At 58.8% G+C, this 13,608-nt stretch overlaps 1 protein-coding gene across 5 annotated transcripts in view; it reads right to left on the reverse strand.

The window, feature by feature from the left end:
- Positions 1-4,649: 4,649 nt before the first annotated feature.
- CLEC16A (C-type lectin domain containing 16A) overlaps positions 4,650-13,608 on the reverse strand; it is a 221,225-nt gene continuing 212,266 nt past the window's right edge. For 4 of the 5 annotated variants that reach the window (XM_047780499.1, XM_047780497.1, XM_047780498.1 and 1 more), the window contains one exon: positions 4,650-7,849. In XM_047780499.1, coding sequence (XP_047636455.1) covers positions 7,494-7,849 — 356 coding nt within the window. In that variant the 3' untranslated portion in view covers positions 4,650-7,493. Of the gene's footprint in view, positions 7,850-11,586; positions 11,711-13,608 lie in introns of all 5 variants that reach the window. The other variant, XM_047780500.1, reaches the window with a different exon arrangement.

A 13,608-nucleotide genomic window follows, 5' to 3' on the forward strand; every position in this document is an offset into this window, starting at 1 on the left:
TATACCAGCAGCACCCACCGCCTCATCTCTGCTCTCAGGGATCCCCAAACTAAAACAGTGGGATTTGGGCTGCCTCAAAGAAAGAAACAGAACTGACCTGAGGTGTGACATGTGGGCACGACAGAAGCAAGCAGGGAGCCACTTCAGAACAGCCTCTGGAAGGGGACAAGTGTGGCCAGAGGACAAGAGGTGGCTGGGGGCCCAGAGGTGGGGAGGTGACAGGAGAAGGCAGGCAGGGGCAGAGGGCATGTCCTGGGCAAGAGCTTGGGCCTCCCAGGCTGTGACTGCCACGAGGGCGGGGGTGGGGGGCAGCCAGGGCCGCTTCTCACCCCTCAGAGTCACCCCCACCTGGGGGTCTCAAAAAATTCCGCGGCTCAGCCCAGCCCAGAGATGCTGGCCCTCAGTATCTGAGATGCACACGTGCGATGGGTATTTTCCGAAGCCCCTCCTTGACTCCAGCTGGGCTGCGGCTCGATGCTGGGCTGGGTGCTGTGTGCTTACCTGTCCCCACTTTGTCTACACAGCCAAGGCCCTGCCAGGCAGGCCCTGGGTTTATGCTCAAGGTCACATGGCTGAGGGGTAACAATGCGGGGGCTGGCACCCGGGCAGCCCGCTCTGAAGCCCGGCCTGTGCTTTGCGGGGTGTCAGTGGCCATGGAGATAACGAGCGGTGCCTGTGTCAGCTCAGACACCTGGAGAGGGCTGGGGGACACAGGACTTCTGATGGTGGCCCTCCAATTCTCCTGTCCTTGTCATCCTGGCCCTGCAAGCTTCTTTCAAAGGTCTCTGGCTGACTTTGGGAAGGCCTGGAAAAAGCCAGAATGAAGACAAACAGGGTGAGGCTGAAGGTCAAGGTCACGGGCGTAGACATCCGATGGAATTCAGGCTTTGGGAATTCGCGGCTGTGTCTAAGAATGGCCCCACCTATCCATCCTCCATCTATCCACCCATCTATCCATGCATCCTTCCAACACATTCACAGAAAGCCCCCCCCCCCCCCGCCCACCACACCCTATACCCAACCCTGGGGAGACTGAGTCAGACAAGACACAATCCTTGCCCGCAGGTGAGACGGCTGGAGGAGGCCAAAAACAAAACATTTCACAGTGGGTACCACCCATGATGCCACAGCAGCACCTTCCATCTGGTGGTCCTGAGATGACTGTAAGGGGTATGGGCCACAGGCTTAAATCACTGAGTCCCAGCGTGAGCTGCTGCTTCTCTTTGGTCAGCCCTCTGATGCCATCAAGGAGAGAGTCTTGGTTAGGGTCTAACAGCTCTGATACCAGCTGGTGTCCCTTTTGCACGGGAGAGGGGGTGGGCCTTGGGCCCAGAGCCCATGGCAGGTGATGGGACGTCCTTTTGCTTTCATTGTGTTTATTTTCAAGGTATCTTTAATGTCTGGTGAGTATAGTGGGTTGAATGGTGACCCCCCCACCCCCCCCAAAACAAAGATATGTCTACATCCCAAGCCCACGACCTGGGAGTGTGACTTTATTAGGAAATAGGGTCTTTGCACATGTAATGAAGTAAAGGGTCGCCAGGGGACCTCAGCTAGGATCCGAGTGGGTCCGCAAGCCAATGTCTGGTGTCCTTAAAAGAGAAAGCGGAGATCGGAGGCACAGAGAGAAGGGGGCTGTGTGAGGATGGAGGCAGACACTGGAGTGACGCGGCCGGAAGCCAAGGGGCGCCAAGGCTTGTGGGCAGGGGGCCGGGGGCGGACTCTTCCTCGGAGCCTCCTGAGAAGGTGGGAACCAACTCAGCTGACCCCTTGGTTTCAGACCTCTGGCCTCCAGCACTGAGGATCATTTTCTGTTGTTTTAAATCACCCAGTTTTCCATACATGACCTTAGTGGTCCTAGGAAACTAATACAACAGGTGGTACTGGTTTTCTGTTTCCAGAGGCAAAGTCTCCCTTTTCTTTCTTTTTCTTTCTTTCTGGTCGCCTGTCTGTGGGTCCGTCTTTTTTTAAGGGTCGCACTCACAGCATATGGAGGTTCCCAGGCTAGGGGTCAAATCGGAGCTACAGCTGCCGGCCTGCATGACAGCCACAGCAATGCCAGATCTGAGCTGCATCTGTGACCTATGCCACAGCTCACGGCAACGCCGGATCCTTAACCCACTGAGTGAGGCCAGGGATCGAACCAGCATCTTCATGGATACTAGTTGAGTTCATTACCTCTGAGCCACAATAGGAACTCCGTATTTTTTTTTTTTTTCCCTTTGGTTGGCCTAGTCTGTGGAATGGAGAAGTTCCCGGGCCGGTGATTGAACCTGCACCACAGCAGCGACCCAAGCCACGGCAGTGACAACGTCTCAACCCCCAAGTTTCCCTTTTAAATGTGTTGAATCTGCAAAGGTAAGTCGAGTCAAGGCAGTAGCAGTTCAGGTGTTAAGCGTGGGGTGTTCAGGTGAGCACCCGCTAGTGGTCCCTAGGGAAGCCAGGCTGGGTTGGATGGCCTGTGGCCCAGGATCGCCAGCGGGGCCAGAGCTGGGCTAAGGGCGCAGATGGTCCGGGGTGGCAGTGGCTCCAGCAGTGGAGCCCCAGGGGCCTGTCAGGGGCAGGGACGGCCTCACACTGCCCCAAATGCACACAGTAAGTTCCCAGGAAGCTCTGCCTCCTGTTCCCGGTTTGATGATTCAAACCATCTTCCTTTGGAGAAAAGGGCTTCAGAAATTGAGGGTTTTTTCCCACCTCCCTGAAGGGCCGTGAGGAGGCAGGACGCAGAGGGGAGGGGGTTTCCAGCAGGCGGCCGCTGGGAAGCAACTGTCCCCATGCAGGATGCCAGGCTGCTGCCTGCCACCCTCACCTGCCTTCCACCTTTCAGGTGAGGTGCTGTCAGGGGAGGTCGGCCAGGCCTGCCGGGAGCCTCCCCCAGGCAGACCCCCAGGCCGACTCCTGGGAACCTCTGGGCCCCCTCCAGCCAGAGGGCACACATGGTCTGGGTGAAGCCGCCAAACCCATGGGTCGGGGGGTGGGGGTGCGCGCCCCAGCCTGCCTTACAAAGAACCGTGGACTAGGAGAGGCACGTGACTGGCCCAAGGCCACCAAACAGGCCACAGGCCATTCCAGGGAAGGGGAGTAGTGGAAACTGCCACTGAGGATCTCATACCAAGAGGCCCAGGCCCCCAGGCCTGAGCTGGGCACCACACCTGCACTGCTCCCCCTTCCTAACAACCCACGAGGCCACAGGTCCCTATCCCACCTTGCAGACAGGAAACCCAAGCACCTGAGGGGACCTGGCTTTTGCCACATGAGTGGCAGAGTCTGGCTCCAGACTCCACCTGCACAGAGAGGCCGGCATTTCCCCAAGAGCTGGGAGGCCGAGGAGGAAAAGGCTGGAGTCGGCTGAGCACCCTCTGAGCCACACAGGGCAAGGGGCCTTTGCTGGACCCCATCTGGGGTTCTCACGACCAGGTCTGCGATGGCGCATGATGCCCGACTGTGGACAGTGGTCCAGGTGACTCCCACACCCATTCGCATCCCAGCACTGCTGCTTCCCCTCCTTCCTGTAAACAGCCTGGGACGCTTGGCCCAACAGCTCGAGGCAGCACAAAGCCAGGCATGGGCTGTGCCCTGGGCCCCTGGGACAGTCTCAGAGCCCCCTGGGCCTGTTTCCTCATTCATGAGCAGGTGGTGGTTGGGCAGCGGTGCTGCAGGAGAGCACTTGCAGGTGTCTGCCCCCTGCCCCCGGGACCTGTCCCCCACAGGGGCTGGGCCCTCAGGTGGCCCAGCGAGGCTCTGAGACCCTCTGAAAGGAGCCCTGGGCTGGGGAGGGAGCCAGGCCCCTGCCAGCTGTGGCACCTTCCCCGAGGCCTGTCTTCCATCCTTCCAGCAAGTTCTTTTTTCAGACCTAAGTTGTCACAACACAGGAGTGTCCATGTGCTGGTGAGGCTGCAGGCCGACGCTGGCCCAGCGCCAGGCCCCAACAGGCCCCGGAGCAGAGCGGGGTCCAAGCCCCACCTGCAGACCCCACGGCACCTTTGCAGCCCTGGACCTGGTGAGCAGCCTCTGAGGAACAGCCCGGAGGTACCCCCAGGCCCGATGGGGAAGGGAGCCCTGCTGGTGGCCCCCATCTTCCACCACTGTCCCCTCAACCCTTGGCACGAGTGGGGCACCCCGCTTTCACGTGGCGCCTCAGGGTTTTACCTCAGGGTCCAGGAGGTCCGGCTGTTTCTGGGCCAGGTTTGAGCTGGAGCGTCAGAGGTTTCCGGAAGAATTCGTGAGCTCGTGTCCAGGGAGTCCCAGGGCTCACGCCGCTGTGTGTTGCTGCACGTCGGTGTGCTCTGGAAGGTGCCCGGCCCGGGCGCGCCTCCGCCCGACTGCCCTCCGTGGGGAGCCTCCCGCCTCCCGGGCTCAGCGGCACATCCACCACAGGGGCTCCCGGGCCGCCAGCGAGGCAGGGCTGGAACGCGCCGGCTCCCCAGCTGGGGGCCCGGAGGCTGAGCAAGCCCAGCAGCTGAGGGAGCGAAGCCCGGACCACCAGGAGCACCTGCCGCCCCCTCCAGGCCCACCTCCCTTTCAGGAGACACCTGGCCGGGGGCGGGGTGGGGCAAGCAGCTGTGCCAGCTGAGGGCTCAGACAGCGAGAACCTTCCCCTCTGGCCGGCCGTGGCCTTCCCAACACGGAACCACGGAGCAGCAGCCACATTCTCGGTAACGTTTTCTCTTTTATTGCCAAGTTCAAATTTACAAGGAAGTTCCAGTTTTCATTTCCACCCTCGTGTTCAGTACCCACGAAGCATGAGTCATGCTGGCGAGAGCAGGTACTTCCCTGCAACGGTCCTGCAGCCCAGAAACACGAGGTTTCCCAACCCTGCTCCTCCTCGGGACAAGAATCATGTACGTATTTTCTGCTCAGAGGAATGAGAAACCCTCACAGCAGATGCCCAATGCCATCCTGGCTACGTTAACCATTACTTAGTTATTGCATCTAGAAAAGATGAGAATCAGCTCACTCCGTGCCCCTCTTGACGGTGCCTCTTGAGACCTTGGAGAAATCTAGTGTGTCTCTACAGAGGTGGGTTTCTTGGCTCGCCCCCGGCCGCCTGCAGCGCAGGTGCTTCGGTGGGGCTGCCTTCTGCAGGGAACACCGAGCAGGGCAGGCCCAATGCGGGGAGGGTGGCGTTGAGGGCCTGCTGGGGGCGGGAAGACCCTCCCTGGGGGCTCCCGGCCTCAGCCTGACTTTGAGGGAGGGGCATCCTGGTTGGCTCGAGTCCCCACAGCAACGTCAAAGCTGACGTTTAGGGGTTCGTGTGGCCAACCCCCAGGCACCTGATGTGGACTTCGGGAGGGTCTCTGCAGGGCCATGGAGGTGGCGGGCTAGACGGGCCTGCCGAGGCTGACCCCAGAGATCCAAGTTTGGGACCCGTGATCCCGGCTCGACTCCTCTGCCCAACATGAGACGCCACGCACACAGGCCGGCCAGGCCCCTCGGAACGTGCCCCCGCTGTTAGGTGTTCAGGGTGCTCCTGAAGACAGAGCCGAGACCTTGCTTGCTGCCCTTGGCCTGGGGTGGGGCAGGCGCTTGGCTCGACTGGCACCTCCGAGGCAGCAGCCCACAGGGCTCGGCTGCCTTCAGCTCTCCCGGCCGGGGTGACGCTGCCTTGGGCCCTCCTGGGGGTGCCGTCCCCCCCGCCTGAGACCTTTCTCCCGTAGAGCTCAGCGGCCATGAAGCCCCTGGATTTCGGACGGCAGGGGGGTGGTCCGGGGGAGGGTCCGCCTGCACCAATGGCGCCGCCGGCCTCCTCTCACGTCTGCTGCTCCAGAGTCGGTTCAGAACCGGGAGTGAGTGGCTAGCCCCCCCGTGTCCAAGCAGAACCAGAGGCTGCCGAGGGACGTGGGACCCCCATCCCTGACCACGCGTCGCTTCTCCCCTGCTCCGTCCCCGGCTGCCTGTCTTTCCCCGGCGCCCTCGATGAAGGAAGGCCACGGCTTGGCCTCCCTTGACAGGGTCCCTGGCCGGGCACAGCTCCCGGAGGGCCTCTGAAGGCTGGAGACCCATCCTTGCTGGCACCACCCCCTCCCATGTGCGGCCTGCGTGCTTCCTTCGGGAGGTGGATGTCTGGCCTGGGCCGGCCTGGCCCAGCGGACTGACACAGCGGGTGTTGACACGCCTGTGGGATATCGGGGGGCAAGGTGTGGAAGATCTGGGCACTGGCCCAGGAAGGGAGGGCTGCTTGGCTGTGCCTGGCTGGGTAGAAAGGACGTCTTTGGAGCTTTACTGGAGTCAGTGGCGAACTGGCCTGCACACACCCAGCCCCACATGGAGCAGGAACTGGGGCTTTGCACTGAAAAAACGAGCCTGCATCTTCACAGCAGTGGCGGAGAGGAAGGGGGCCGACCTCCTAGCTCCCGGGGCGACGCTGCGAGCTTGGGTATCACACCCTGGCTGTTGGCGGGGGCGGGGGGCGGGCCTGGTTCTTGGGGTTCCCGGCACGCAGGCACCCACACAGTCGAGCGGCAGGTGACATACGCGGAAGGTGGTTTCCATGACTTTGTTTTTCCATCACGGCCACCGGGGCTGGAATCTGCCCAGGCCCAAGTGGTCCTTCCTTAGACAAACTTGTGGTAACAAGCCAAGGTGAGGCTGGAAAACCGTCCTGTTTGGTTTTAGTCCAGAGAGATGAGGACCGGTCCTGGGCGGGGAGGTGATGGCACCGTCCCCTTTCGTGGAAAGACCTTTTAGGTAACGCCAGCTCCCCCGGGGGCTACCAAGGCAGAGAAACTTTCGGCCCCTTGGCTCTGGGTGTACCTGAGAATACGTGTCTCTCCTGTGTTTTTGTTTAAGAAATACTCTAAACTTTCCAGGAAGGGACTTTTGTCATTCCGCAGGCTTGCAGATTTAGAGAGTAATTAAGAAATAAGACCCCCTGAAGAAAACGGAGAAAGCCCAACTGCAAACTCGAAACCTGAACCCTGGGAAGGTCAAGGGAAAATGAAAATGCGACCGGAACGGTAATATTACGCTTTTAACACGACATCAAACCTTAGGGTGGAGGATTTTTTTTTTTTGAACTTTTGTTTTTAAATAGATGCTTTTTACATAGATGCTTTTCATCTGCTGCCAAAAGCAGGAATAAATATCCAAAGGAGATGTTTATCGAAGTTTGCTTTTCTACACATTTCTACAAAGTGACCATGTCCGCTCTTCTGGACACACTGGGGGTGGCGGCAGAGGGCCTCCGAGGCTGGGGAGGGGCTGGCCAACGACGCGAGTGCTGGGTGTTGCTGGTGGGTCCTGCCACCCCGGGCCGAGGGCTCTGAGGCCAGGAGCCCAACTTCTTCCCCGAGGCAGCCGCCTCGGCCACCTGGGTTCTCCAGGGGAGTCTCTGCAGGCCCCAGCCTGCGCTCAAAGGGGTGCGAAGTGACAGGGGGATTCTAAGAGGTGAAGGGGCAAGGATGGCGGGAGCCGGTTACTGGGGCTGCGCAGAACCCTCACGTCGGCTGCACTGGGTCCCTGCCAGCGGGGCCCACACACAGAGGGAGGCCAGCTCAGTGCTCGGCCGGGCCCGCTGGCTCCGGGGGCGCGGTCCCCTCGCCTGGGGCCCCTGTGTCTGCCGCGGCTGGCGTGGGTGGCGGGGGGATACCAGCGAGGGTGCGGAGGCTGCGGGGGTCGACGGGCGGGACGAGGGTCAGCGACTCTACACTCAGCGTGTCGGCAGTGTCCTCGAAGAGCAGGGAGATGGTGGGCTGCTGGGCGGGGATGAGGCTGGGGGACAGGCTGACTGGCTCTGCGTCCGCGCTCCTCACCAGGCTCTTGCAGGGCCTGGTGTCTGCTTCTGTTTCACTGACGATCACCAACTGGTCGGGAAGGTTAGGCTGAGGCTGTTCTGCAGTCGGGAGTTCATCTGGGGGGTGGGGGTGGGGGTGGGGGCGAAGAAAAAAACGAAGGGGCTTTCAGCTCTGAGAAGGCCAGCTGCTGCTGGCACCCTCTGCTCCTGTCCTGAACCAAAGCCCCAGGAGGTCTGGGTGGGAGGTGACGGGGCTGGGGAACAGCTGGCCTCCACTTCCTTGTGCTGGGGAGACAGAAGCTGGAAAATCCAGGCCTCCTCAGGCCTGGGGGAATATGTCAGGGCCCAGGGTTACCCTGACTCATGATACAAGGAAGCAGCAGGGGCTTGTGCAAAACCTGGACGCCCAGCCTCGGGTGCCCGGAGACGGCTTGGTGCCTGATCCGCCTGCCTGGTGATGAATCCAGGCTCAGGGAGGGAACAGGCCTGGGTGTACGTATCACCTTAGGCCGTGCCCAGAGTCTGTGTTTAGGTTTGGTAACAGTAACCCAAGAGGGAATTCACTGCAATATTAAAACAAAAAATTCTATAGAATTTTTGGCTTTGCAAAACCCAAACAAGACCTTGGACTGTGGTCTTGTGACCTGCTCCTCCTCCAAGAGGTGAGGTTGCATCCCGAAAGGGGCTGGGATCACCCAGGCTGTTCCCATCCTGGGTCCCCACAGAGAAACCACGGCAGGGGGAAGGCTCGGACTCATGCAGCTATTCAGAGAGTGGCCGTTTCTTTTCCAAAATCCTTGATTAGATTTTGGACAAATGGCCTATTTGCTTTCCAAAAACGAGGTGGCCTGGACAGAGACGCTGGCTACAACTGGGGTTCATCGTGGGAAACACCATACAGGTCCAGGATACACATGCCAGTGATTTGAAAACACGGAAAAAAGGCCACGGGCATCTCGCTTGGAAAGCAAATCTCGGTTACAGACCTTGGGGTCGACAAGGTGCTGACGACCCTGCGGGGACAGAGTCTGAAAGCACTCGGGGCCCTGCCATGATGGCAGGCTTTTTCGGTTCAACGGGATTCTATTTAAGTTAGTATTTTTTTTTTTTTTAAGTTAAGCCAAAACAAAACAGAACCGCAAACTGAACACAGAGCAAAAGGATGGAAAAACCAAGAGCAAAATAAAACGGAAGGGCGTACAGAGCGGGATGAAGGAGAGGAAGAGGCCCTCCAGCCTGGAGAGAGAGCTCAAGCCACAGATCAGGTTTCCCACGGGACACGTGGCAGCTTCCATGGGACTCCCGGGTGTGGGGAGCTCTGAATGGTCCCAAGGATCTGCCTTTTTGTTCCTTTTTCTTTCCTTTCTTTTTTTGTTTCTTTTTAGGTTATGGAATATGGAAGTTCCCAGGCTAGAGGTCGAATCGGACCTGTAGCCGCCGGCGTGCACCACAGCCACGGCAACTGGCAACTCGGGATCCGAGCCGCGTCTGCAACCTACACCACAGCTCAGGGCAACGCCGGATCCTTAACCCACTGAGAGGCCAGGGATCGAACCTGCAACCTCATGGGAACTCCTCTTTCCTTTCTTTAAAGAGGCCCAGAGAAAACCACAGCATGGGGCTTTGGGTCTGTCCTCTCACCTGGGGAGGGACCGAGGGACATGGGTGGGCATTTGTGGAAAAAATGATCTGAGGTGTGACCTGAGCCCAGAAACGCTGAGTAAACACTCCACACGTGTTCTGGTTTCTCTGAATTTCGAGGACTTGCTCCACTCAGGGAGGGCGCTTTGTGCTATGGGCTGGTTTCAATGCCTGGGCTCCATGCCCCGTGGCCTCACCTCGCTTCACACGAGTGCGTCCTGGGACGTGTGAACAGAAGGCCCCGTGTGCCAGCGGAGCTGCCGGCTGGGCAGTTCAGAAGCGACTGACTCTCCGAACGGCACTTCTGTGCCACCTGGAGACAGAGCTTGGAGCACTTCCTTGCGTTTTCTCTCTGGGCCTCTCTGTGCGAATTCCCTCTTTGCTCGAGGCCGCATTTGCACGCAGATACCCGGAAGGGCTGGCCAGTCCCTCTCCCTGATCCCTAAGGGAGTTTAGGGTGATGTGAATGGTCAACGGTGCGGGGAAAGTTGACGTCCCATGTATGAAAAGCAGACCAATCCACCTACGGTGAGTGTCACACAAAACTCGTTTCTTCTTCTTCTTCTTTTTTTTTTTTTTGGTCTTTTTAGGGCCACACGCATGGCATATGGAGGTTCCCAGGCTAGGGGTCGAATCAGAGCTACAGCTGCTGGCCTACACCACAGCCACAGCAACGCCAGATCCTTAACCCACTGAGCGAGACCAGGGATCAAACCCGAAACCTCATGGTTCCTAGTTAGATTCGTTTCCACTGTGTCATGACAGGAACTCCCCAAAACTCGTTTCTTCTTTAGGAAAAAGAACCAACAACTTCATTAATAGGGTCGATTTTCCTCTTTAAAATAGCCTCTTCCTGTTTTCTTTTTTGGGGGCTGCACCCGTGGCATGCGGAAGTTCTGGGGCCAGGGATTGAACCTGCACCACAGCAACAACAATGTTGGGTCCTTAACCTGCGGAGCCACCAGGGAACTCCCCCACTTTTTTTAATAGGAAAAAAAAATCCTTCTCTTACCCATCACACACAATGCTACCTATTTATTTCCCTACTGATTGATGGATTTATCAACTTCAACTTTATGCTAAAAGCCGCTTCCTGATGTGAGCTATACATGCAGGCATTCGAGAGGGGCAGAAGGGGAACTCTGCCAGGTTTTCGCCAGGGGTAAATTCCCCAGCCAAGGCAGTTTCTGGCCCAGCGTCCACCAGCAGTGGTTCCTGCGGCCCCCTGGCCTTGCTCGCCTGCTGGTATTTCCGAGCTCTGAGGGCACAGGTCGGGGCCTGGCCCAGGGGACAAGAGGAGGCTGCAGGGGGGAAGCCCCACCTCCAGGTTTGCGTGAGGGATACACAGCCTCTCTGTGGAGACACTCAAGCTGACACCAAGGCAGCAGGTCCCCGGCGTCCCTGGCTGCACCCTTGGAAGCTGATCTGTGGCTCTGGGGCAGGGGCTCAGTGGGCCCTGGTCGAGTGAGTGACAGTTTCTAGTAAAAATGAGGATTTACGATGTGCTCAGGCTGGGGGGGGGGGGCAGGACTGAGTGTTGCGGTGGGGGGAGGAAAGGACAGCACAGCACAGCAGGTCAGAGGGCAAAGCTCAGAGGAAACAGCTTTCCAATGCAAGAGAAGGCCAAAGCTCCTGCCCAGCCAGGGCAGCTGCCCAGTCGGGCAGGGAACCCTCAGAGAGGCATCCATCGAGGGAGGGCGGAGGCGCCCACAGACGGCCCGCGGCCACTAGCTGGAGCTCTGAACACAAGAAGGGGAGATGGAGGGGCCACAGCCACCAGCGAGCGGACCAGTGCAGTGACGGCTCCTGGCTGGAATGGGCCGCCACCTACCACTTAGCTTCGAGCAAGTTGGGGTGGGGGTGGGGAAAAGAAAAAGAAAATAAAGCAACTCGTTGACTTCTTTGTGGCTTTTTGCAAATTCTACCACCCAACCCTTGTGGCCTAAACTGGGAGGCCCTGCGGAGACGGGGCTGGCGAACCCCCCCGCCCCTGCCTGGTGTGGTGTTTCGAGAAGGACGGCGTTTGCGGGCTGCGGGGTGTGGCCCGGAGCAGCTGATGCAGGGGACAGGGGTAGGGGCGTCAGTCCTCGTCCAGGGATGAGGCCAGAAAGGGAATGCAGCCGAGGACATGGCTGGGTGGGCATCCGCCGTGCGGAGCCTGCGGTGTGGATACGCGGTGTCGTGGGCCGAGGAGGCTAACGGAGGAGACCTGCCTGCAGTGACCGCGCCAGAGGTGCCGTGACAGCTGCCGATCGAAGCACTAAACCCAGTGGCCGCCGTGACTGTCGGCCTCCGACAGGCTGAACACTCGCCGGCGTCCTTTCCTGCCACTCCTGACTAGAGGAAACACAGCGACAGATCATAGAAAGCCTTTAACAACGGGACACAGACAGGTGACACGGGGAGGGGACACAGAGCAGCGGTGGACGCGAAGCAGTGGCGAGAGCGGGTGCTGGGGACATCCTACCCCTCTCCCCCGTGCACCCCCCGGCCCCCGCCCAGGTCAGGGCAGTGTTGGGCCAGCTAAGAACCCGGTGGTCTGCTTGTCTCAGGGGCATATAAAGGGGGTGGAGGTTGGCGCTGGCGGGAACCACGGACTCGGGCCCATCAGTGACACCTAGTCTGGGTGAGCACCAGGAGGAACAGAATTGCCAGTGGGTTCTACATGCAAAGCAGCAGTTAGGACAAAACCCCTGTGTCCCCGGGCCAGTCGGAGGAGGGAGCGTGTTTGGCTGGGGGATCAGAGCCAACATAGTTAGGAAACAAGTAGATTTCTGATCCCAACCATGATGAGGTCGAGGGTGCTCAATCTCAAACGCTGGAGCCCCCAGCGAGGCTCTGGGGGCACCCTCCTCGATGCCGTCCCCATGACGCCCTCCCCAGGCCGCGCTCTGGTATCTGCACCTTGGAGGCCAAGACTGAGCCACGGGGGCAAGATCCGAGAGCAGGTGCCGAGCGGCCGGCGTGGGGGTGGGGTGGGGGTTCTGATCCACTGCAGCAAAAATGGGAGCGTCTCCGTGGGGAGGACGCACCATGTGAGACAAGCTCGGAGCGGAGCTTCAAAGGAGTAATGCCACGGAGCGCAGCGAGGCGAAGGCACTGACCGGAGGCTTACAAATGGTTAAAACGGCACAGTGGATGGTAGGCGTGTTTTACCACGATTAAAAAAAAAAAAAAGAAGGTCACAGAGAAAACTGGCGAGTAAAGAGAACATGTCTGACTTGGGGGTTTGCCCTTAATCATCTCACCCGGCCACGGGGCCCGGGGTCAGACAGCCCGGGGCTGGCTGGGGCTCGGCTGACCCCCGTGGGACCGTGCGCCGGGGTGAATGTGGGACACTCGGACGACTGTCTCAGGCCCCGACACGCGGCTCCTTCCTATACACCCTTGGGGAAGAGCTCCAGCGGCCCCAGCTCAGAAGTCCCTGCATCTGGAAATGGACGCTGGAAAAAGCAGCCTGGCCTTCAGCCTGATTTCATTTTTTTTTTTTTTGTCTTTTGTTGTTGTTATTGTTGTTGTTGTTGTTGTTGCTATTTCTTGGGCCGCTCCCGCGGCATATGGAGGTTCCCAGGCTAGGGGTTGAATCGGAGCTGTAGCCACCGGCCTACGCCAGAGCCACAGCAACGCGGGATGCGAGCCGCGTCTGCAACCTACACCACAGCTCACGGCAACGCCGGATCCTTAACCCACTGAGCAAGGGCAGGGACCGAACCCGCAACCTCATGGTTCCTAGTCGGATTTGTTAACCACTGCGCCACGACGGGAACTCCCTGATTTCATTTTTTAACCAATGATTCTCCATCTTCCTCAAAGTGGCTCAACCAGAGGATATTTCTAAAGTGTGTGTGTGCATGCGTGCCCATAGGCATAACCCAGCAGGTACTTCTAAAGTATTCCTACTCATCCTACATTTACTTCTAAAATTGGGTCTGTTTTCTCTTTCCCACCATATGTTTCCTGCAATTTCAACCTCTCAAAACTATAAAATATTTAAGGAAAAAAATGCTGATTCCCACCCAGTAATTTTCTCCCTGGGGAACCAGCTGAGGCCCGTGAGGCCGGCTGTGCTGGATGAGTGAGCGACACATGCTGGGTTCCTGGACGCTTCCGCGGTGCAGGGCGCCCAGCTCTCCCCGGCAAAACCTGAGGACTTCAGGGCACTGTCTTTACAGGACTCTAGGGACAGGTGGACTCACGTGGCAGGTGTTAAAACCTGACAGTAAAGTCCCCTCGAG

Source organism: Phacochoerus africanus, chromosome 5, assembly GCF_016906955.1.
Source record: "Phacochoerus africanus isolate WHEZ1 chromosome 5, ROS_Pafr_v1, whole genome shotgun sequence".
Lineage (NCBI taxonomy): Eukaryota > Metazoa > Chordata > Mammalia > Artiodactyla > Suidae > Phacochoerus > Phacochoerus africanus.